Below are 25,960 nucleotides of genomic sequence, written 5' to 3' on the forward strand. Positions count from 1 at the left end.
CACATTAATGCAAGCAGAACACAACACAAACGAGAAACAATTGAGTAAGCAAGGATGAAAATAAAAGCTCTGTTAAACAAAGTAATTACTTTGTAAAAAACATACATATATAAGACATTTTAACATATGCAGATATGTACATGTATCTATGTATGTGCATTAGGAAAAAGGATGCAAACTATCCAAAATACTGCATTAAGACAAACTCTAACTTTTTTTTCTATTTCTTGTGGAGTGGAACTGAGAGAGAAAACAGTTCATGAAGCTGGGGGTGAAAGGAGCAAATTGGAGAGCAGATGGGAGTGCAAAGACTCCTGTTCTGGAAGCCTGACCCTATTTATTGTAAATACAGTTTCACTGCAGTTGGGTTCAAAATGTTCATGCTCATCACTGATGAACATGGTGATCAACAGCAGATTGCCCTTTGCCTTGGGAAAATCTTTATGTAAAGGAAGGGTAAAGCAGGGGGATATGCAGCACTGGAATGCAGAGCTGGCAACAGATTTACCAGCAAGAATTTAAAGGAAGGTCTCTAGGCTACTGGCATCTAGACTAAACCCTCTTGGATTTATAGAAAAGGTGCTGATTTCTGTGGCAAGGAAAAGACAAATTAAAAAGTCAGTTTCATTTTTCTGCCAACTATTTTGCCTCAAAAATATAATTATGACTTTTCTCTGAACAGTTTTTACAGTACCTGAGATGTAGACAAGTTACTAGGCAGTAAAAAACCAAACACCTACTAATTGAAGCCTGAAACCCTCATTTTGAAGTGTTCAAGTAAATTTAGCTATTGAATTGAGAACTTGAGCAGTGAGATATTTAATGACATCTACAGAAAAAAAAGACATCTACAGAAAAGCAACCCCTCATAATCTGGCATCATTTCTCATTTGCCTTTATGTGAGATAAATAAAGGTGTAATAAGATTTTTGCTGAACTGCTGAGCCCAGTGCCAGGCACACAATGAAGGAAGAGACAGGTCATGAGCATCGACCTTCTGGAGAACCATGAGGCACTACAGGTGAAAGGCTCAAAGGCACTGGGAAGGAACAAACTGTGCTGGGCTGCAACACAAACTGGTCCCAGTCAGCAGAAGAAACAGAAGAGATCCCCATGTGCCTAGAGTGCAAAGAAATGTGGCTTCCTCAGCTGTGGTGTCACTGCTGCCCCAGCACAGCCATTCTGTCTCACCTTTCTGTGTCTCCGGCATCCGGAGCGCTGCCGAGGGCTGCACTGCCCAGACTGCTGTCTGCGCCACGCTCAGGCTGCAGGAGAGGCTTTGTGTCTGAGCCAGGGCTGCGTGGCCCTGCCCCACAGCTGTCTGACACATCTTGGGCACCTGAGGAGCCAGCAGGCTGACCAGCTGCAGCAGGAAAAGGAGGTGGAAGTGGAGGCGGAGGAGGGGCAGCGCTGGGAGGAGGGGGCACAACAAGCTTGCTTGGCTGGTCTGCCTTCTCCATTTCAAAAATTACTGTGGAAGTTTGCTCAGGCTTGGGTTTTTCTGCCTTTGCTTCCAAACTGTCGGCTGTTGCACATGGGGGGGAAGAAGCAGCCCCATCTGGTGCTGTTCGTGGGGCTGACTGTTTCCCAGGCTTTTTCTTGCCCCTGGGAGTCCCTGATGTGCCAGATTTGCTGGAAGTCTCCTTAGTGGCTTTGTGATGAGATGATGTAGATGAAGGAGATGGTGATGAAGAAGACTTGGAGACTGGTAGTTTTTTTGCATGAGAGGAACCAGCTAAAAGAAGAAAAGAAAAGGCATTTTACAGTCTTGTAATTATATGATTTTTGCACTGTATTTTCTTCATGGATTGACTTATGCTGGTATTTCTACAATACTGCATATAAATGCTTGAGATGATTAAGTGTTGCAGTTCCAATTTTATCTTTTTCTGGGAGATGATGAAACAATGAATACTTTCCTAAGAACAGCAGAGAGGACCAACCTTACAAATGGCTCATTACACCTGGCCTGGACATCATCTAAGTAGTCCACACCTTATTCTAAAATTATGTGTAGTGTCCTAGCTAAAAAAAACCAAAGCTCCCTGGCAGAGAAAATTGTCTGACCCTTCCTACTACACAATTTTTTGGTCTGATCCCTGTGAAAACTCTGTGATTTTCCTTATACATTTCAATGAACATCTGAGGACTGAGTATCAGTGAATTACCTTTCACAATGTTATTGCAACTGGTGCCCTCCTACTTAATGACAAACAGCAGAGGGGCAGCAAAACAAGGTGTACTTTCAATTCCAGCTGGTCTGTCCATAAAAGAGAGGCAGAACAGAAACCACTGCTGTCACTCTGCACAAATGACCTTCAGAAGGGAGAAGGCACTGAAGGCTTCCTGTATGTGCTGGAAGCCTTCATCTGATCAGTGATCAACTCAGGCAGACTTGAAAATGTAGTGAAAAAAGGTTTTGACAGTAGCTGGTCAAGCTGACTGTTTAATCCTGTGATACTCACCATTCTGAAGCATATATGTATAATGACTTCACTAGAGATTTCAGCTAGCCTGCATTTCCATGTGCATTCCAGCCACATTTCTGATTGTTGTGTTAATGCACCCATCGCCTGAGATGAGAGCTTCAAATTTCTGACTTTCATTTAAAAAGCAATAAAAATGACAACCATCTAATGGCCCTTTTCATCAAAATGTATCTGTCTCAAATACTTCTGATGGAGGAAAAATTCATTAACTTCCAGAGAACAAATGAAAGCAATATAAAGTTACATAGCAGGCTTCTGGCTAAGCTTACTGAACAAAACAGAAAGCTGTAAGAGAAATCTGCTGAAAGGCCTGCTTTACTTATAAGCATTTAAATAAAAACAACCCCTAGCAGACTGGGAGAGAATCAAAGTGCAGATACTGGCCAAAATAAGTTCACAATATAAAAACAGTTTTCACAGTGAGACTGCTCTCAAAGGAGATAGAAACTAATTTAAAAGACATTTTACTGTTCTCTTCTGTAGCTGTTATGGTTTATAAACATTTAGAGTGCTGTGAAGCCTTCAATACATCTGAAAAAAATCATAGGAACTTCAGGCAAAACTCTGTTCCTCTTTGTGCCCCCAGGTGACCAAAGGGCACTGAACCCACTGATACTGCATTCATCTTCCCACATCAGGTACAAATCACTCAATTTACATGCAAAACAAAATGAAGCAGAAAAATGGCATAGGCAGAAGTTCATAATTACAGTAGAAACAGCTGGTGGTTCCAACCTGCATATTATTTAACAGAGATCTTACTGAGTAGGTGGATGGTAGAAAGAAAGGCTCTGGTTCTGATCCACTTCAGTGCAGGCTGGAGGTCAGCAGAACCAGTTACATGCTTACACTTAAGAACTGCAGCACAATACAAATATATGGCCACACAATTGTGGCTGGGAAAATGTCAAAATGTATTTCCATTGTAAAAATCCTTACATTATTCTCAGAACCTGCAATTAGATACAGAAACTTAAAAGATTTCTCCCACAGAAAACCCCTCTAAGTGTCCACATAGGTCAAAAGTGCTACTGCTGTTGTTTTTGACTGGGCTGGCTGACAATTTTCTGTCATGCTTCTTTTTCAGTAGAAGATTTGAATTCTGATTAAATGAAAAATTTAATGGCTGTTGTTTGCCTTTTGGCATGCACCCATGCCTACATTTAAGCCCCATTCTCCCAGTTCCATTATTTCAGTGTGGAAAGCTGCTGTGCTGCCCTCAGGAGAGCCGTGGCTCAGTTGTTACTCATACTCCTCTCCTCCTTCATGGCACTTGATCCCTGGCTGCCTCATGTGCTCACTTTCATGGGGATCTGACAAACCTCTTGTACTAACACTGTTCCAAACCAGCTCTACTTAAGTATTGCCTCACTCTGAATGAACACAATGTATTTTTAATGTTGGAAGAAATTACCAATAGAATAAGGGATATATGTGGATATATTTAACATCTGTATGGTCTCCAAGCATTGGCTGACATTTCAGCAAGGCTAATAGGAGACAAATCTGAAACCTGAATGTATTTTAATCTAAAAAGTCAGATACCTGACAGCTTGCTACCAACCACTGGTATAAACATTTCTTTATGTGATGGATTGTTTAATTTCTGAAAGGTCTGCTGATACAAGGCTGCTTCACCTAGGAAGTGCTGAGTTTTCCAACTGGATGTGAAATACAAGCAGAAAATTCTGGATTTTCAAAATGTTTATTCTTGTAGCCATCTGATGTAGTAGGGACAGTTAATACCAAGTTAATGGATATTTTATAGCAAAGTTATTATTGTAATTCTAGAAGTCTTGCAATGTTTTCAAACAGTCCTTTTCTGTATGCTGCAAATACAAAATGTGCCAAAAAGTACAAGCTGTGAAGAGAAATACTTGCAGAGAAAACTGGAGGGACTGGAGGGCTTTGAAAGACAGAGATTGAAAACACAAGACTTGTCTAAGTTTGCCAATACATATATGGAAGCCATTCATCACAAGACTGCTTGTGTGCAAATTATAGGTGGATGCTTTAATTTTGGTCATTGTCTACACTGCAACCATTCAAACTGACAATCAGCACCTTAAGAGCATCCACCTATAATCTTTAATCTTGCATCACTGCAGAATTTTGATATAACAGTGTGGTGATAAACACATGTGCTATGTGCCTGATGATTGATTTTTTCCATTTCCAGTATGGACTTAGAACCACAGTGCCTAAGGGAAGCCTGGACATTTCTAATGGTTGTATTTTTTTTTTTTTGGTCAGCTGATCCATCTGCTATTCAACAGTCTTTTAAGATGTCTTCATGGTTTTATTCTTAATTTCTTTGTGATCTTGTAATATTGTCAAATTAATTGGAATAGTTGATACTTCCAGTAGAAAGTTACAGCAATACCAAATTTGTTTTACTTAGGGGTAACTTGTGCTTGGTTTCAGAAGTCTCTTTCTTCCCTGCTGATTCTTTGGGTCATCTTTTTGCCAGCTTCACACCAGAGCTGGGAATTCAGTGTTGTCTCTGATGTGCTCAGCGTTATACAGAGGTTCATTACCAGAGAGGGGTCTGTGTGCTGTCTGTGGCCAGCAGAAGCAGAGCCCAGCAGGAAGCTGTCCCCAAACACCCACGGCATGCTCCTCACAAGGCACGAGTCAGAGCCCAGCCCCATGCACATGCAGCCACGGGCAGTACTCACCAGCTTCTCGGCTCGCACCGGCAGCCGCTGGCTTGGGCGGCGGGACAGGGGGCTGCTTAGCAGGAGCCTTGCCCTTTTTTTTAGCGTGAGGTGCTTCGTTACCCTTATGGCTGGTGGTGCTGGAAGCAGCAATGGCATTTTTTGGTGGTAGTGGAGCTTTTTTAGGTTTGGGCTTAGGCTTAGGTAGTGGTGGAGCATGGGGTGTCGGTGTTTCTGGGCAGTGACCCGTGCTCTCTACGGATAAGAAAGTGAACAGAAGCCAACTGACACAGACATACACCACGTAAATTCAACAGCAAGCCTCACAACAGTGACTACTTCTGCTGCTTGAGCTCTTGGGAATCAGGAGAGACTTCATCTTCTGCCTCTGAATGAAGTATTACCTCAGAAGAAAATTACTGTTCACTTCAACTCAGGATCTTCTCATGGAAAATATTTACCTGGAACTTCTCTCAGACACATCTATTCTAGATATCCAAAGACCAGCTTTTACATTCAGTAGCCCAAACTAGAGTGCTGGCTTCAAACTAAACAAGGGAATGCTATTTACTTCACTAACAAATTTCCTCAGCTTATTTTCAACCCTAGCCACACCCTAAGATCAACAGGCTGTAAAACTCAGATTCATGTGAACCTGAATGTGAACAGGGCCATTCTCCCCGCCACAGCCTGCTTCTGGCTACACAGCAGAAATTTTCCTAATTTTCCCCTGAAGCAATCTATTCATCTGAGCTGCACATTGCTTGCTCTTAGCAGCTTTATTTTGGGTAACTTCCTCAGAGTATTTCTAACCCTCAGAAACAAATGAAGCTAAATAAGATAGGTTATCATTTGGCATGGAAATGCTCCTGCCAGTTCTTTGGGTACACAACTGCACTTTCAAGAGTCTAGAGTTCATCAGTCAGCAGGAATTTGGTCTTTATCTGCATTGTGCTGTGCAATAGGAATGGCTCTGCAGAGTGAAAGAGGTAGCACTGAGGAACCAATATCCACAGCCTGCATTTCAGGAGACTGGACTTTCTTTAGACTAGTTCTGCAGATTGCATGATTTGTGGTGGAGGGAGTATAAATTCCTGAGTGCATCTTTTGGCTTAGTTTCATCCAAAAAAACTGGTTGGTTTGTGGCCTGCAAACCAAAGAAGGGTAAATGGGGATGACCAGGATATTAAATTCAAAAGTGCATGCCTAATGCCAGCTGTAATGTTAATTGATGACGATGAGCCATTTACAGCCAACATACAATTTTGCAACATAATCACTACAGCTGTAACACTTGGTGTTCCCAGGCAAGAAGAGCTAAAGTTCCCAGATGGGAATCTTTATCTGTTCAGCTAAACCAATTCTATGCCCATTTTATCTCAAGCCTTCTCAAACCTTTCTGAAAAAGGATATTGTAGAAGCAAGAGCATTCCATCAGAATCATATAGGCTTTGTTTGCATGTTACTGGAAACTGTGACTGGGGAAGAAAGAAGACAAGAAAATACTGCAAGGACTTTTAACAGTCTCTTCTATCACTCAAAAGAAAACCATTTCATTTCTCGCATTACGTTCCTATTAGAGCCTCATTCTTAACACACATAAATGGACATTCTCATCTCTCTTCTTTCCCATGTTAAAGATTCCCAAGAGATAAGCAACACATTTTAATTTTAAGACTAAAAGATGAAAAACAATGTGCTAGACAACAAAGACATTCTTCCTCTCAGAAACAAAGCCTTTCCAACTTTGAGCTTCAGGCTTTTTAACAGAAACCTAATGCATCACCTGCAGTTATAAAAAGCAACATGCACACGTGTCTTCATGAACTGAAGGAATTAACTTTAACAGTCCAGTGTCTTCCTCCTTTATTTCTAGCCTATTATGGACTAATATGCTTTTGCTAAAGCTTTAAAAGAACCATCTCATAGAAACCTTTTACAACTCTCAAACAGATTCTTTGGAGCACAGATTCTTGTACCATCTCTGTTTCCCACAGGAAGACTTCAGATGGAGAAAACAACATGCTTTCTGTTACATTTTGACCTCCTCTTTTACAGCAAAAGGGTCTCCTCGTGAAATTCTACCTACCTTCCTTCAAAGTTGAAATGCTGATATAATTGTGAAAAAGCAGGACATTTTAAAATTTGAAGTCCATTAATAACAAACATGGCAAGAGAAGACATGATTTTGTATTTTGAAGATCCTGAAGGACATGATGATCAAAAATAATTATAAGTGCAAACAATTCTTTGCTATATGCATTAACTAGAGATCCACAGTGATAAAAATTTATTTACTAGTAGGAAAGAATTTAAAACTTGCTTACTTATATACCATTAATGTATTTTGTCTCAGGTCATTAGTAGAGAAAAATGTTAAAAACAGAATGATAACCTAGAAAGAATAATACACCATTCACCATACTCTAAAGTAATACATTCAATCTACACTAAACTATATAACCCATTAAATAATGTATATCAGAATTTATCTTCTGAATCAGGAAAAAAAAGGTACAAAATACAAAGCTAAAGCTTAATTTAGTTGCAAATAAACACATCCTAGTAACAACCAATAATTTTCAATTTTCCTTTAGACAAATAACTAAAAACTATTAATGCAAACCAAGCTGGAGCAGTTCATTCACATCAAAGTTCTTGCTTGCACAATTCAACTGTGATTAAAACTGGCAGTTTATATAGCATTTATTTTAACAGAAATGCCTTGCCATAACTGGAATACTACCTTTGTCTAAGACAGTTCTTTTCATACATTTTATGTACCTCATTCCAAAGACTGGCAGGCTCCTGCACAGTTGCATCCTACTTGCTCAGATAGTTACATCTCTCATCCAGTCTTGACTACCCCTTGATTAACAGTAAACTTTCTTTTTACTCACAGCCAGGAGGAAATCTGTGGTGCAGTTACTGTCTTTGACCATATTGTTCCTCCTGGCATTCTATTAGCTTTGTTGCTTTTGCCTGTGTTAGCTTCATATATTTTTTAATCTCACTGTCAGTCTGATTTTGCCTATAGTATGGTTTCTCATTTACATGAGACAGAGATTTCAAGTTCCTACCTGACCAGTCTATTATATCAGCTTTTGACAGTGGCAAGCCAAGTTTGAAGCAACTGCTTTTCATTGCCTTTCCTCTGCTGACCCTCAGGCTTTGTGAATATTCACTGACTGTCTTCCCCCAAACTCCCCTCTGCTGTGATGCCAAAGCTGACAGTATTTAGGCTGCCAGTACTAAGCTTTTTATCCTGGTCTGGTGTCCTCTTATTTTCCAGTGCCTAATCATAATGTCCTTTCTTTTACTGAAAGTCCATTGGAAAATTTTTGTGGTTTTCTGCATCTATGTAAGATGCTATAATAAATGTCTGATATATACAGTAACAATGCAGTAATACAAATAACTAATAACTGCAACAGGGGCTTGATCTTGAACAGTGACAGAGATGGTCTGATGTCTGTAAATGACTACAGATACAATTATGTTATAATTGTACCTCCCTAACATGATTCTGCTTGAATATGGACCCTTGGTCTTCATGCCTGCTCTTTCTTTTGCCAAAACAAGGAGGCATCTGAATCAGTTCAGACCCATCTATTTGTTCAAACCAATCCCCCAGGTACTCAGGACCAGCTGCAACACTTTTATTGCTGTTGTTTTTCTTAATTTAGACATCTGTTCATCAAGAACTGACCTTTTAACTAAAGGTCTCCAAAACACACCAGATAGGAATATCTTTTATCCACTGCTGCCTAGATGGAAATAACTGCTGTAAAAACCACTTGCCTATAAATTACTTCCTTAACAGGAAAGCAAATGTTAATATCTCATTAAGCATTTGGATCAATAATATGTTTCTGTTTAGAATAAATTTTCCAAAGGCCAGATATTCAAGAAATCTCACTTTCAAACCAGATTTTCTTGTTTCCAGAAATTGTGATTTGGGCCGGACTCTTAACAAAATCTGTTCTCATGTAAACACCTAAGTGATGGTCATATTTATAAAATACTCAGTATACAACAGCTCTTGGGGGAACTCATCAAATCTGAAAGACTTTCAGAGAGATGCTAGTGTGCCACATGCACTAGAAAATCAGATTACTCATTTTCAAACTAAAAGTGGGAATTTTGCAAATTCTGGACCACCGGGATCTGTGAAAATCCTGGGCATACCTTCTGAAGATAGATTGTAAAATACAAGAATTTTTTATTTACTCCTGTGAACTTCTAAGGAACAGAAGGCCAGAGCTTTTTTACTAAGGATTTTGTCTTACAGCACTGGTATTTTTGTTTGTAAACCTTGAGAAGTGTCATGGAGCTATGTCACAGAAAACCAGCAGTGCTGCAACACAAGTGTATAATCTCCATTAACTGCAAAGCACCCTCCTCCTCCTCCCAGAGGATGAACACAACACACTGGAGAAACACTATGTAAAATGAAAGCTGGAAATAATGTATGTTTGCTGTCTTCTGCAGGATGCCTCCCTGCACAATGAAACTCTGTAAGAGTTTTGCAGATTGTGAGTCTCCTTTGCAGACTATGCAGAGAGCCTTTTCTTGATTAATCAAAATCCAGGAAGCTGTCAGTCAGGAACATGGTACACAGGACAAGACAAGGTGTCTTTTGTCACATTTTTGGACTCATTGATTGTGCTGATGCAGGTGGTCAACTCAGACAAATCCTTTCATGAACTTCAGATTTAACCAACTCCATTTTTTTGTTCCTGCTATTGCTAATAAAATTCTGTTCAAGAAAAGACCCATTCTAATTGTTAGAAAGCTTCCTTTAATTTCCACTCTAACTGTATTTCAAACCACTGTTTATTCCTTTCTACTTGTGCCAGCATTGTCCTTTAGCCATGTTCTCTCCTGGCTGTTTACCAACTTGCAACACTCATCAAATGCACTCAGGCTGGCTCAGGCTCTGTTTTGCTATGCTGAACCAGGACAGCTGTCTCACAATGCTGTTTGCAGCTCTCTCTGCAGTTTTGAATTCATCTTTCTTGAAGATGGATAAAGCAGATCTGCACGTCTGCAGACTTCTAGATCTTACTGACTGCAATTTCAACAGCACCAAGTGCAAGAGGTCTTATAACAGACTGTAGAAAACAGGAGAGGGGAGAAAGGTGTAACATCTCATCTAAAGCAACTATATTCATTTGAACTAGTGAACTTGAACTAGTTTCAAGATAAAGAAGATTTTAAACCCCTCTCATTTTACATTTGTAACTGCTCAATCTTTGTGTAAGAAGTAAGCTGCTAAAAAAAAAAAGAAAGAATGCCTAAGACATATTCACTGTCAGCTGATCTGTGAGAATCTTGGAAGGTGAAAGGCATGTAGGCTTCTTATTCTCTTACACTTTCTGAAAAAATACACTAAAATAATTGAATAGTTAGTTCATAAAAATAATGTACACAATCTTAATTCTGGAGCCACGTTAGGATATCTTTCTTACAAAAGGAATAAACAGAACAAACAGACCAGCTTTACAAGTCTGGAGCTTTCTTCAGGCACTCAAGTTTTTGTGGGTGAAAGCCTGTGCCTCTCATGTCACCCTACCAGCATGAGCCAGCCCTGCTGACTTAGTGGACAAATTCAGCTTTATCTAGAATAGCTTTCCTTTTAAGAATATTTGGATTCAGCCTCATTTACATAGTTCAGGTGATGAACCAAAGATATACTATTCTTAGAAGAACTGGTTTTAGTCAGCAAATAACTCAGCTGGAGTGAGAGATTCTTAGGGAGTCAGGCAAAAGAGCCCACAGCCTTTTATGTATGCTGTTCATATCAATGATCTACAGATCAGGAGTGTAGGAAGCCAGATAGGCACAGGAGGGAGGGAAGTCTGCCTAGTTTCTCACAGTGACTGGTTTGCAGGTTTAATCTTCTGAGACAAAGCAGGCTCTTGTCTGAGACCTGGAAGATGAGGGTTACTACCTTATATTCAAACAAGTTTTGTTCTGCTTGGCAGAAAGAAAGAAAGAAAAGATCTCTGAGAAAAGGAATTTAGAAAATCAGACTTTGAAGAACATTCCTTGGTAGACAAACTAAAGCATTAGAACAAGGATCATGGTCATAAGACCAGAGTTTGTGCCTCCAACCTTCTTTTCTTTGGTTACCCATATGAAAAAGAAAAGACTAAATTTAATGTCAGACTTAAAGAGAGCAGACAAAATATAGAGGAAAGAACCTGTAAACCAAACATACTACGGCCTGGAACTTTTTCCAGCTCTCATATGAGAGTTAACCTCTTAGGGATAAAATATGGACATGTAGCCCAACAATTCATTTGGAAACAAGACTAAGAACTGTTTCCTTTACTCATGTTTACTTCAGATGTGAGGAAACCTGAGAAGCTTAATCCCTTATAAATGGCCCAGAACATTCCAGAAGCGTATGCCCCATACAGCACCTGAAACAGAGCTCTGATGTTCTGCAATGCAATTATTTATCAAAGCAACACCTAACACACCTGACTGATAGTATGCAAAACAGAACTTCTTACTGTTTTTTTCCAGGCAGTATCTTGCTGATGGTTACTGAGCCTTTCACTTCTTCAAGCCCAAACTAACTATGAAATCTGGAACCATCTGCAAGAAGCATTGAAAGATATAGCTTGCTTTGACAAAAATGAGTAGGACCAAAGTTTACAAACTGAGCTCAGATACAAATAAGGTGTTCTCTTGAGCATCTGTGCTCCAGAGATATCTTGGGAGGATGAAAGGAGAAAAGAGTCCCTGACACAGTACCTGGAGGCTTCACCATGTGCAGCATGCAAGCTGCACATCCACGCTATGTCCTGATATCCAGGGAGGCAAACAGTGACAATTTTGACACCTGTTGTACTGATGTGGCTTTTGATCTTGTCCAACACTGTTACAGGGGGCAGGAGGCAGAGAGACTCCTTGGATGCCCTTTGAATGCTCACACCCCACCTGGAACCCAGAGCTCTGGGCACTGCTGGGGATCCTGCAAACCTGTGCCATGGCTCAGAAGCCCAGGCACAGAGGGAGATTTCAGGCTGCTGCCCAGACATCCAGGGTGTTCTTTGATATTGCTGTCTGTCCACTTGCTGCTCTGTATCCCCTGCAAGGCTCACAGATAAAATAGCTACAGTTTAGCTCTTTATTTTCTGCAAAAGATGCTAGTGACTTTCCTTAGTCAAAACAAAAGAATTCAGAAGACAACCCAGAAAAAACACAACATGAATAAATGATCTCAGGAAAAGATTAGTCTGATTTTTCAACAGCAAGGCTTTATACATCAATTACCTGCTTTATGTTAAACTGTCACTTGTTTCTTATAATCCTGCCATAAACGAGAAATTTTATTTTAAACACCCTGCTTGTATGACTGTCATCATTACTACAAATAGTAACAGTTAGAGTATTAAATTGCCCAAGAGAATTTTTCACCACATATAAAAGGCACTTGTGAGCTGATAGGCAGCAGGTGGGTACACAGCTTATGGAACTGCCTGGCAGCAAGGGGAACAGCTTTCAGGGATTGTCTTCTTCACTTGCTTCTGTTTTACTCATTTTTACATGCATGGCTGAGCCTATTGTTTGCCCTGTGCATACTGTATTTCCATAGCTCATGCTGAAAAATCGTTTTTCCTTTAACTTCTTTTAATTCCTAATATATTCCACACTCTACAACCTGTTGCTGCCAGCTCTCACCATAATATCACAACGTGCCTGTATCATGTGCTCTTTCTTAGCTTCTGGCTCCTGCAGTCATCACATTGATATGAGAAGGCCATTTTCACCACCCAGTTGAACAAAAGGACAAATAAAGACCACCATAATTTCATAAGAGCATTTTAAAATACTCTTATAACTTCACCAGGCTGAGATGCATTTTTGGCAAGGTTTGATTCAGTGGGAGTTGGAAATGTGGCACACTGTGCCACTAAGCAGCAGGAATTAATCCTGTCTTTGGGTCTTACAAACATGGAAGGTGTACACATCTTCCTTCAAGATTTACACCTAAGAGTTCATGACTTCAGAAGCCTCACTACAGATGAACTTCTTGCAGCCATTACTCCTGACTATCAGCCTGTATTAAATCCACCTATCCCAGCTCTTGTGATGGAGGGTTGTGATCTGAAGCACCAGCACATTTTATGGTCTTAGCAGAAGACACTCAGCTAAGTATTCCTGCTTCAGCTCTGATTTTGATGCTCCCTGTTGATTCCTCACTCTGCCAGTGGGTGTGGATGTAATGCAAACCTACTGCATCTGCCAAAAAAATATCACCCAGGATTGGTATGTCAGGTGAGATGCTACGTGCCTCACTCTTCCACTGAGTTCAGCAGGCTTGCTCACCTTTTTGCTTAATTTGCTATAAATAAAGAATAACTGAAGAGTATTCACAATGACTGTGGGGTGGCTTCTACTGGGTTTACACAGTGTAACACTGTTTCTGATGCTTGGAATTGATCCTTAACCCCTTTTGTGGGGAGAATATTGCAATAAATCTATCTCCTTTTGTTTCAGGGGACTCAAAATGGTAACTCATAGGAGAACTTCATGTTTAGGTGAAAGAGGAAAGCATACTTTAAGGGGTTTGCATCTTTTGGATACTCAAATTGAGATTCAATGAAGCCTAGAATACCAGTTTTGCTCATTTTTTTGTTTTCCTTCTCCTTCCTCCATATATTCTTAATTTTCTGAGAGGTACTGGAGTGATAGCTATACTTTCTTTTGTACTGAGTCTACTCCTGTACAGCAATAATTTTTAATTTCTCCCCTGTAAGGTCAAAACAATATATAGGGAGTGCAGAGTCAAATAGGATGTTTGAAATAGATATCGAACCTCTCCTGCTTCACTGGAGTTCTACATTCTGCAAAGTCAGCTCAAGGGGATTTCAACATGGTTAGAAATGTGTATTTCTAAAATAATAAACTGTACCTTAGGAAAACTTCCAAGTCCTGACAGTTCCAAAACACTGTATTTAGTGATGCACAAAATAATAAACGGCCTGATCTAACCCCAAAGTTAAACTGAACCATTTTAAAGGAGTTTTCCATGGCTTTTATAACTCTTTTCCCCTGACCCAATACACATTTGGTTCTAGTTGGCACCACAAGATAGATGTATTTAAATGTCATGACAAAGGCTAATCTTGTATTTCTGCCTTGTTGGGAGACAGGAAGTACTAGAAATCTCATAAGATTCTCTTTGGACATCTATCCACTTTTTGCATAGTCAAGTGATTTATGTAGCTCTGAGAAGAATTCAAATTTTTGTTTTAGCTGAACTGACCCTCTCAACCTCCAGAGGCTCATTCATCACTAGGTAGAGGTTAATAGAAGTCATTGTGTCCTGCCTCCATGGCTTCAGCCAGCCATGAAGGTCTTGATCTTTTGTATCTTTGCTCTTTCTGCTAGGAAAAATCCAATAAATGAAATAATATTTAAGAGCACTTTTAGACAGGAGAAAGAAGTGGCGCAGTATTCAAGATGGTAGAGAAAGAAAATAAAAATTGGTTCACATCCTGTGATTCCACACTAATCTTTACATTTCTTTTGAGTCAAACTCAGGTAGATCTGAGTAAAGGTAGCAAAATTAAGATGAACCCTGGGACTGCTAAATATTTACCAGTATTTACTACAATTCATCTATAGAACACCCTATAGCTATAAAGTGCATTTTCCATAAATGGCCTGCTTTCTGCTTGCAGTAGTGACACAGCCCCTTGAATGTTTGTGAAGAGCTGGACTGCAAGTGTTTAAGATTCCATGAAAACCAATTGGAATGAGTTGGTGAAGTTACTTTCAAAATGATAGATGGTATTCAAGTGACTTAAACACTTTTGAACATTCAACCCAGGAGACACTTCTACAATGATACTGCAAGGTGATGCATATGAACTCAGTGTGTTCTTTCATAAGAGGAAAACCTGACACCAAAGCTTAGCCATGGCTACAAGGAAAGGCTGGCAGTGAATTTAGAAACTGAACCTCCCTGCACACATTGCTGTGGTCAGATCATGCTTCTCTTTATGACCTTACCATAATGCACAGGAAAAGGCATGCCTACCAGTGACAGAATACTGGTGTTTCACAAGTCTTATCTTCTCAGCAGGTTCTGCTGGCATCCTTGTGGCAGAACAGAACTCTCAGCATGTACAGGTGCTAGTGGAAGAACATGTTAATATTTAAAGTAGGCAAAAAACACTCTGTGAAGAATACGTTAATTTACCTTTCTGATCTTCTGTTTTTCCTTCTGATGCTTTCTCTGATAAAGTGCCATTATTTCCACTGGCTTTTACTATATTTTCTTCCTGTATGGTTTCTTCACCAATGGCTATGGTGTGTCCATTTGAAGTTTCAAAATTTACTGTTACATCACCATCTGAAATGAAAATTAAAAAGTTATTGCCTAATTTAACTACTTACTTAGCACCTACTTACAACACACAGCATCCCTCTGCTTTCAAGCTTGTGTGGAGGAAAAGCAGAAAGACTTACTGAAATATGAAACACCAGGCTGTGATCTGCTCTGGAAAGTAACTGTAAAGAAACTCTTTAGGCTTTAATGTTCTTTGGGTGGGTACCTCTGCAGTAGTAGGTTTGGAAGTTCATGCTGGTTTCCTTCTTCATGTCTGTTCATGAGCATCCTGCTCTCTCATCCCATCTTGGTTTACACAGCAAAGAAATGTGTGCATGGACCACAACAAAGCTGTAACATGTTCCAGCATGTTCCAAAAATGGACAACAGGTGGGCAGAGTTGCAGAACTACTGTGGTGCACTCCCAGCATGTAAATGAGCCAGGAATTCTGACAAAAGTTCTCAGAATGTATGTGCCTATTTACTTAATAAAAATACCTCACAAAGACATCACCCAGTCTTAAGAACCAAGGTGAAGTCTTCCTGTATCACATATCATATCATAATTAAATTCTGCAAGTCAAATTCTTTCTCAGCTCTGATGATACTTTACTCACTTACCCTGACTAGCTCAGCTTGATAGTTTTCTTGATCCTGAAAAAAAATGTATTTCTTTCCTATCTGTCTCTATATTGCTGAAAAGTGCTACACTTGCTGGCTTACAGCTTCCTCTGTTCCATGCACTTTAAAGTTGCTGCTGATCTTTTTCTCTGGTAATTTCTTTCTGCAGGATTCTCTTGCTGTCAATCCAAAAAATAAGCAAATCTCTACAGCACCTCTTCTGATTTCTCCCATTGATTCTTCACTAACTGTGGCAATTCCACTTCTCCTCCTTGCTGTGTGTTATCAGACCTGGATGTTTGGCACTTCCCTGGTTTCAACACAATTATGCAGCTTCTGTCCTACCACCTTGGGTACTCTCACTAAGGTGATTGTTTCATTATCTTCCACACACTAACATCAACTTGATTTGTAAAAAATGAGTTCTGCCTTCCTAACTTTGTCTAATTTACTACAGCTGACACTTGCACTTACCTTAATGCAACATTCAGTTTCTCCAGCTTCTCTCTTCCAGGGATTCTTAAATCCACTCCCTCCTCTCCACCTCCACATATGACACTGCCACCTCTTTTTCACATCTTGCTTCTGCAAACACCTCCTGCCTCCAAGTGCCACTTGCCACTTTCCACTTCATTCTTCTTCACTCCATGTGAAACGCTGTCACTTCTTCACATTTCTTACCTCTCACATTTCAAGTCTCCATGTAATTTCCTCTTTTAGCTTTCATCCCCATAGTTATTGCTTCTAACTACCTTCACACTCCTCAACTGTCTTTCCTACCTCTCCATTTTTAGCACCTTCAAACCAACCCTATATTCTTTCAAAATGTCCTTAAAAATTATGATTTTCATCAAACATGAAGTACAATGTGATGAAGATAACACCAACCAGATTGATATGGAAGGAAGAAGAGAAAATTGTTCATATTTATATCCTTTTCTAACTTTCCTCAGTCCCTGTAAGGATTCAAAAGTCCTATCCCCTTTTAAGGATGGAAGAGAGAGTCAAGGACACTGATGAGCAAACTTTTATCACAAATGATAGTATTTATGTTCAGACTGTAACCAACCTGAGAAGTACCACATTTCATTAACTGTCCCAACTGTAAATATAATTTACAACCCTCAAAGGACAAGGTTATGCAGGTCCCCAGTAAAGCACATGGCAAAACTCACAGTAAATTCACAGATGGACAAACTGAGGTATGGAGGGTTTATAAGGCTTATTTTAAGACAATGACAGTGGCAGAGACAAGTGTAGAAGCCAGCTATGCTGAATGCCATAGTGTGATAATTAGCCAAACTCTGTATGGACAAGTGATGTCACACATCAACAAAGAAGCCCTTTACTTCTAAATATCTATGTGTATGATACCACCCATACACACTGATACTTTACTGATCCTTCAGATCACACAGAAAAATACAATTTCTAGGAGAAAATTATTTTTTATAAATGTGGAGTTCTAAGACTACTTGATAAAATGACAAATGGTTTAACTTTAAGCTACAGAAAATTGTTTTACTCACTTGAATTTTATTTGATCTAGATTTATAAAATATTAAAAATATTAGAGAGAATACTACTAGAAACATAATCGGATGTAGCATAGAGATATCTACCTTGGCTTACTCATGCTTTTCAAAATGCAAATTCTGGCTAATACTAAACCTTAGAGCATTTTGAAACAAGTGATTTCTTGCCCACAGTTTTATGTTGATGCCATTTGTGATTGTGGTGTGTGTGTGACAGCAGTGGGATCCATATGATCCCAGCACTGGAACTTTTTGATACCTGAAATGCATTATGCTGATTTTTCTGGGTTCCTAAGTTTTCAGCCAAAATTTCTCATTTTATACTCTAGTGGCTTTAGACAGCAGACCTTGACTCAAAAATAGTTTTATCACTAATTAGAAAACATTCTGGCAAACAATAAAGCAGGAGCCACAGAAGTGACATTATTTACAGGGAGCATTAAAATACTTCAGGGTATGACCAGAAGTCAGCTGGGGCACCTATGGCAGAAGCACTTACAGAGCACAAATCCCTTGACTTAACTTCAGTTGTCAGCTGGCCCAAATTACCTCTCACACCTCTCAGTTTGTCTCCTCATACCTATTTATACTACATGGAAACAGTGCAACAGTGGCTTTATCATAAATGTTTAGTTCTTAGTAGCTGAATTCTAGTTAATGCATTACCACCTTGCTCAGGCATTTCCTTCAGCACTCCCCTTCTTATCAGCTCCTCTCTGCTTTGTCTTGTCGAAATCTTCCTTTCCAACACTAAAGAAAAAGCACAGTTAAGGATAGATTTATTCTCAGACTGCTGATGCTTGTGAAAAAAATGTATAGAACTGTTTTTGTTTTATAGAAAGAGAACTCTTGTTTCCTCTGATTCTGCAAGAGAAGTGGTCTGAGTTTTCATGCACAGTCTCTGAAAATATTGCACTGCAATTTCAGGCACAGAAAGTGGGGACTCATATGTTCCAATATCTTTAGCTCAGCAAATCTCCTTGAGGCTTCTTTTATGGTCAATGGAAAAAGGTACTTTCAGGGTGAAATTGAACTCATCCTAGCATAGGCACTTAGCATGTAAAAGTGCCTTTTTCCCCACTGACTAGACTGAGTAGCTCAGCTGGAGATACCTCCATCTGCTTCCTACAGCTTTTGAGTAGTGAGACACAAATCCTGCTCAGAGCAAGAAATTTGTAAGAGTAGCCCTTGTGACATGCAAGCTGTTTAAAGAGAAAAAAAAACCCAACAGAACAAGAAAACAAAACCAACAACAAAAACAACCATTAACAGAAGCCAGAAAGTTCTGTTCTAAAAAGAAATAACACCCTCATCGATCGATGCTGGTTGGCTTTCATGGAAAAAGTATACAGCATCCTGTTTTAGGTTAAAAAAGAAACAGCATACACAAAAACCCAAGACTGTGGCACGAAGCATTCTAATTATTATGTTTATTTCCCATGGGAAAAATGCTGAATAGTTTTATAGGGAAAGCATTTACAGATGTCAAAATAGAATAGCTCCACACTGCATCCCATCCCCAAACTGATGGGGACAACCCAACCTGGTCTGGGACATTATTGTAATGATCCACGGGACCATGGTGCATAATGTTCACAAAATATGAGCATCACTTGTAAAATCCTGGTAGGAAAAGGTAGTCTCCCATCCTGATTCAGTTTACACACGGACATCAAAATCCATGTGACGTTCGGACCTCAAGCTGAGGGCAGTGAAGCTTCAGCTGTGCTGGACTTCATCCTATTAATGCTATGGGGTGGGGCTATTTGTCTCATCTACTAATTCAAACACTCTCTAGGGTCAGTCTAATTGTTGTATGCAGAGTGATTAAACACACTGCAAGAGGTATTATCTCACTTGTACCAGCCCAGTTGGAGTGACACCTTTCCCAGCAGCAGGTACCCAGCTGCTGACACAACCAGACTGGCTGACCTCAGGTGCCTGAAGGCATCACTGCTTACAGCTTCCCACTCCCCTTCTCCATCAGGAAGGGGATGCTTGAACAGAATGACAGAATTTGGGTTTCAGCTGGAGGGGACCTTAAACCATCTCATTCCAACCCCTCTGCCATGGGCAGGGACACCTTCTGCTAACCCAGGTTGCCTAAAGTCCCATCCAACATGGTCATCAATGCCTACAGCAATGGGGCATCCACAACAACTCTGGGGCACCTCTTCAGTGCCTTATGACCCTTAAAGTAAAGAATTTCTTCCTAACATCTAATCTAAACCTGCCCTCTTCCAGCTTAAAGCCACTCCCCCTTGTTTTATCATTGTGTAAGTCCCTAAGATTCTGTGCTTCCCGAATCTGCAGTACCAGGTTTACCTCTCACACTGCAAAGTGCAGGCATTCAGCAACTCCTCAACACAGGATGCATTTCTCCATCAAAATAGCAGCAACTCCTGGCAGAAGAGCTGGAGGGAGTAAACATTTTGACCAGTCCAGTTCCAGCTACTCATGCCTGTGAGATCAAGAGCTCACAAATGCAAGCATTACTGGCTCAAGAACAAGTAAGCTGGAATTAAGTCTGTGTCTATATAATTAGGTACAAGAGGGCTCTTGTAATGTTTAATAACATTAAAGGTCAAAGCTCTGCAGCATTCCAGTCACACTTGACAGCATGAAGGAGCCCATGAGTGTGGCTGCAGACTCTCAGTACCAGCCACCCTCCACAGGGAGACTGTGGTAACCTGAACTCTGATCAAGTTAGGCTGCTTGGGTCCCACCCCTAAATTACCACAAGCCCTCCCAGTTTTACCCCTGTATTTGTTGAAGCATGGACCTTGCAACTGCGTGTCACACATGGCACAGGAGCAATCCCCAGGTTTGCAGAGAGTTTTTCATGGAGTGAAGCAATCCCACAAAGACTGCTTTAAAAGAGATGGGGGGTCATGAAGACACAGGACTATGTGGACAGGCAGGGATGGAGAGCAGATGCATCCACATGCATGGTGAAATCTCCTCTGACACAGCCCTGAAGGATGAACACCTTATGCACGCACTTTATACTTGTTTCATTGCTGGAACTATAAATATTATTTTATTATTATTTCAGCATTACAAATATTATTTAATTTCCACTCTTTTTTTCCTCTCTGCTTCATTTGTACATCTGTTTTCTTGGGGACAGTGAAATGAGATGATCTCTTACATATCTGTGGGACAATTCAATGCCACTTGAAAACAATAATGCCATCAAGTTTAAGAACATTGAATCAGACCTTCCCCCATTAATGTCTCTCTAGTTTTCAGGATGATATAATTTTCAGTTCTACAACATTGAATTAAAAACTGCATTGAATTAATTATCATGGGAAATGCCAATTGTCATTAAAAGGTATGAACCACTTACACTTCAGCTAAAAAACCTCAAAGCATTTCATAAGTTACACAGGTTTCATAACAACCCTGGGACATAACTATCTCCATTTCACACATTAGAAAATTTGTGAACAGATAAGAAGCTTAAGTCCCAGGCCTCCTTCTTCTAAAATGCTAGCCATGATTGGTGTTTTTATTTAAACTGATTAAGCTCAATTAATTCAGCTTGAAAAGATAATTTTTTTAAAATATTACTTGGCTCATGGAAAGAACATAAAAAATCAAGCTAGTGTTCACTACTAGTATCATAATTTTAAGTCCTACAAAGAAAAAAGCAGAATCTTAATTTGAATCAAAGTGGCAAAAATATGTCCCTTTGTATAAGAGTAGCCTGTCAACTTAGGAACTTATACTGGGTCAGTGGACTCATCATAATAACTTATGGTTTATTACAGACTTTAGATTATGTAGATTACACAGTCAAGTATTTTGTACCATCTTGTTGCCCAGCACCATCATTCAAACGTCTCCTGACTTCTGAATGCTTGACTTTGTAACTCTATCATTTTAGGAAAGCCTACTGAAACATAACAGTAGCCAAAAGTAATTAGCTCAGCAGACTTGTCTGGGACTCTTAAAACTCTGTGCAATTAGGCTGAGTGACCAGCTAATGCTATCATACAAATCTTTTCTGCAATATGTATATATAAGAATATATATATAAATATATCTCTACATGAATATGTAGATATCTCAACATGTCTGTCATATACATGATATGTAGATATATATGTGTATATAGAAAGGGATGAATAAAAAATTTCAACATGAACACCAACATAATGTTTATAACTTTAAGCAATAATAAAATGGAAAGAACAATTTCTCCATCTGTGTACATGCATGTATTGAGATTGATTACTAAGAGGTCAGTCCTGGCTGTGAGGGTAACTGGTTATGAGTCCTTGCCAACTGAAGAAGGCTGAGGTGAGGCAGGCAGGCAGGCTCCAGTCTCATTCTTCAGAAGAATCAGAAAATCCCAGGTCAAAATCCTTCCCCTGTTCCACTCAGAAGCAGAGCTTGCCCTGACTTCAGATGGTTACTTCTGTAACCATCAGAAAGGATGTAAATTTATTCTATTGTGTGCAGCCTTCATTTACTCCAGTAAATCCTATTCCCCTTCAAAAAGCAAATATTTGCTTTTTTTTGCCCAATACAAATAATAGTAACACTAATAATGGGAACAGTTTACCTCAAAAAGCAGCTTCTCTCTCTCTCTCTCTCCCCCCTTTCCTCATCCCATCAAAAAAGACTGCTTAGTGATGATCAGCAGCTGCAAACCTCAGGCAGTCTTAAGACCCATTCTTTGACTCGAAGAGTGCTGTGAGATTCTGGATATTCTCCAGTATTTAGTTTTGTTCTTCTAAAAGAAGCTTGAGAGAATTCTGATTATTAATTTTTCTCTGACCTAGTAAGAGCTAAAATTGCCTTCTGATCCCTCTCTGTATATACTTTTGCAGTGAAGCTTTGAAGTGGCATCTATTTTGTGCCAAGACACAAACTTCTGCCTTTTCCTTCACAGCAAAACATTGCAGAGGAGAGAAACCCTTGGGATGATGGCATTTTATGTTTGTTTTTCCTAGATTTTGAAAGCCCTCTAGGCAAAAAGCATACAGCCAGTGCCCAGAGAATAGATTTTCTGAGATAGAGCGTGGAAAATACATTGCTAAAGGGAAAAATTCCAGCCATCATTCCCACACTGGCACAGATATTAACATCTTACATCTAAACATCCCTCCCTTTTTGATGTTTGTGGTATTTGCTGTTTACGAATATCTTCCAGTTGTTCCTAAGACAAAAAGTTCTCCATAGTACATGTCCTGGCAAGGCTGTAGCAAGAACCTATTCCAAAAAACCTATTGAAAACTCACAGAAAGTAATGAGAGCCCCTTCCAACAGCCCACATTCTGTCTTAGAAGAAACCCTTTCTTCAGCTGCATGTGGATTTACCACGCTGAAGAGAACTGGCAATAAAGGAGGATCATCCTGCTCTCTCCCATGGTCCCGGGCCAGGAAATGGATTTCCTGCATGTAAGAGGCAGGCATACACACAGCCCCCACTTGGTAATGTAAATACACCTCTGATGGAGTAGTCTGAGGAAGAGGATATCCTGTAGGATTTTTATTTTGAATGGATGTCTTCCCATTTCCTTCTCAAGTTAGATAAGCAAGTTTCTTCTGCTGCAAGCAACAAGAGGCAACTTCCACGTAAATGCATCTTCTCAGTCTCCATTGGTCCTGGGTATATTTCCTCAAGAAACATGGGGAATACTATTTTTACTCATCCCTGAAATTACCATCTAAGGCAGGATGACTGCAATTCAAACTACTTCTCAATTCAAGCTCCAAGCCCCACCTGAAGCACACACACAAGCATAAGTGATCCTATGCACAGTTTAAAAGCAAATCAGCGTCTTGAGGGACCACAACATCATGAACAAGACCAGCAAATTAAGTAGAAGTGAGTATCTAAGGAGGCACTTTTGAAAATGTTGACCTTAATTTCTTTGTACTTCATTTCCTGCTTTTGTAAAAGATATACAAACACATGTTTTGCCTTGGTATTATAGGAATTGATGCATCATGCTTGCAAGACTGGATTCAGGCCCTCGGAAGAAAGACAATACAACATAAGAAATACTATCTTTAACATGAACTTACCAGATATTAGTTTTTAAAAAAATAATTGAAAAATGATACATGCATTATTATTTAACATGTGCTAATAGGTTGTGAAAGTTTAGGTAATCTCTGTAAACACAGCTTATAAATGGTCAGTACTCTGAAGAACCCATTGCATAGAAAATCACATACCTGTCCAGGAGAAGCTGCAGAACAATCAGGAATCATTAACTAGAAATAATTTTGCTTTAGCAATATGATAAAAGTGCTGGGAAAACTGAAGGAAAGGGAAAGTAATGAAAGAGATATCAGACTGAGGGGATTTAATTTTACTTTTTTTTTTTTACTGCAGTAGTAGAAGAAATTATGGGGAGTATGATGCATGGTATGTGAGAAAAGAAAAAAAATCAAAAGGAAAAAAGGAGAGAAAGAAGTATTGGAAGATCTCAGAAATCTGTTCAAAACTTCAGCTGGCATCTGGAGTGATGAAGACACCAGAACAAATGGCTTCTTTTTACTTTTTGTGTAAATAAAGTTTGTTTTAGAAGTTTCGCTGTCAAACCACAGAGCTTATTGCTGTAACTGTCAGGGGTTGGTATGGGTTTAAAGTGTCAAGCAGTGTATTTCTAAGAGTTCAGGGAAGCCTACTGAAAACACTTTGGGAGACTGCTGTTGGTTTTATTGCCTACAGCCTTGGAAGACAGTAGACAGGCAGCTTGCACTGTGGCAATGGATCTAAAGAGCTCACAAAAGCTCACTGGACTCTAATTAGACTCAAGTTTGGGAAACCACAACATCAAGTGTTTGAATCCCAAATCAAAAGTTTGGGATTTTTGTAGAGAAAGTTTGGCTAGAGCAGTGACACAAAGACACACACACATATGCAGGGTGGCATTCAGTTTGCTAAACATGGATGTCTACAGCCATTTCAGATGCCCCAGGGTTTTGGAGCTGTCTGCACAGGGATGACAAATATGATATCAAACCTTCTGAAGAGCAGCCGGACACCCTAGGGCATCTCAGGTGGCCCCAAACAACTATGTTTGGTTAACTAAATCCCAGCCTTCAGTACCCCTCTTTTTCAGACAGAATATCATTCCATCACAGCATTTGATTTCACACCATCCTTCCAGCCTTGTCAGTGGGGAAGTGAAGGGGCAGAGCAGCCTCTGTGAAGGCAGGGGTTGCAGAGCTGATCCTTGTTCTGCTGGGCATGGCTACCTCTGCTTCTCCCCCAAGCTTCTGTCCCCATGAAGGCAAGGTTTGCTTCATAATTCAAGACACTGACTACCAGGAGGACAGAGAGATTTTCCTATATATTTGAGGATATATATAGTAAACAAATCAGCTGTGTATTTTAGGTGATAGGTTCAAGAGGACAGAAGCTGAACAAGGCTCAGTTTTTCCTTGCCAAGGATCAAACTCCTTTTCTGTATGTCAAATCCTGTGCCTAAATAATCCCTGCCATCTAACCAAGTTCAAATAGCTTTTCAAATATTAGCCTGCAAAACCATCACAGTGTTTTCTACTATTTGCCACCAAAGGGCCACAGACATACCTGCTGATGTTTCTCTGAATTTATCACTGGTCTTCTTCTTCCGCCATTTCCAAGGTTTAAAGATTTTGCCAATGTTGGAGAGTTTGCCCTTCCTCTTGAAGGGGGGAGTTTGGGATCCTGGGGCTGGTCCATCTGAGTTAGCAATCGAAGCCTTGTCCAAACCATCAACTGTATAAAGAAAAGAAATAAAAATAACTGAAGGATGGAAAACAAAATAGTACCAAACAGCTAAACTCCTCCACTACAGATTGCACAGGCTGTATATGCATCAACATGGATTTTTCCTGTTCCAGAAGGCAGTCCTGGGCTTCACAGCTTCTCTGCACCTCAACTGCAGCTGTCCAGAACTTGCTTCTCATGATGCTCATCTGGCATATTTGCACAGTCTGGTGGTTTTCTATCACTACAGGAGAATTTCCTTCAACAAATGTTTGGGTGACTTTTTCCCAATCCTTGGTAAAGTTGAATAACTAGCTATCATCACACAGAAAACAAAACCCTTGCAATGTGAAAACATAAACTGTTTCTTTTGGGTAAAATGAAACCTTTCTCAAACAAGCTCTAAAGATAACTGTTCTGGCAGTGGAATGGGAACAGGTCTGTTCGATATCCCAGGTAATCAGTCCTTCCCAGCACAGCCTGCCATGAGTCAGGCTTCTTATTAACAAAGCCTATTTAACAACAAGCTTTTGAACTGAAGCCAAAACTTAAAGAAGGATTTCTTTACTGCAAAAACATATTGAATG

At 39.8% G+C, this 25,960-nt stretch overlaps 1 protein-coding gene across 6 annotated transcripts in view; it reads right to left on the reverse strand.

Annotated features, from left to right (window-relative positions):
* Positions 1-25,960, reverse strand: part of PHACTR2 (phosphatase and actin regulator 2) — a 129,357-nt gene that overhangs the window by 23,104 nt on the left and 80,293 nt on the right. For 4 of the 6 annotated variants that reach the window (XM_056486625.1, XM_056486626.1, XM_056486629.1 and 1 more), the window contains exons 2-6: positions 25,215-25,382; positions 18,323-18,403; positions 15,369-15,521; positions 5,168-5,401; positions 1,192-1,735 (exon numbers count right to left, since the gene is read on the reverse strand). In XM_056486625.1, the coding sequence (XP_056342600.1) occupies positions 1,192-1,735; positions 5,168-5,401; positions 15,369-15,521; positions 18,323-18,403; positions 25,215-25,382 (1,180 nt within the window). The remainder of the gene's footprint in view (positions 1-1,191; positions 1,736-5,167; positions 5,402-15,368; positions 15,522-18,322; positions 18,404-25,214; positions 25,383-25,960) is intronic. The other 2 variants (XM_056486627.1, XM_056486630.1) reach the window with 1 other exon arrangement.

The sequence above is a fragment of the Oenanthe melanoleuca genome, chromosome 3, assembly GCF_029582105.1.
Source record: "Oenanthe melanoleuca isolate GR-GAL-2019-014 chromosome 3, OMel1.0, whole genome shotgun sequence".
Classification (NCBI taxonomy): domain Eukaryota; kingdom Metazoa; phylum Chordata; class Aves; order Passeriformes; family Muscicapidae; genus Oenanthe; species Oenanthe melanoleuca.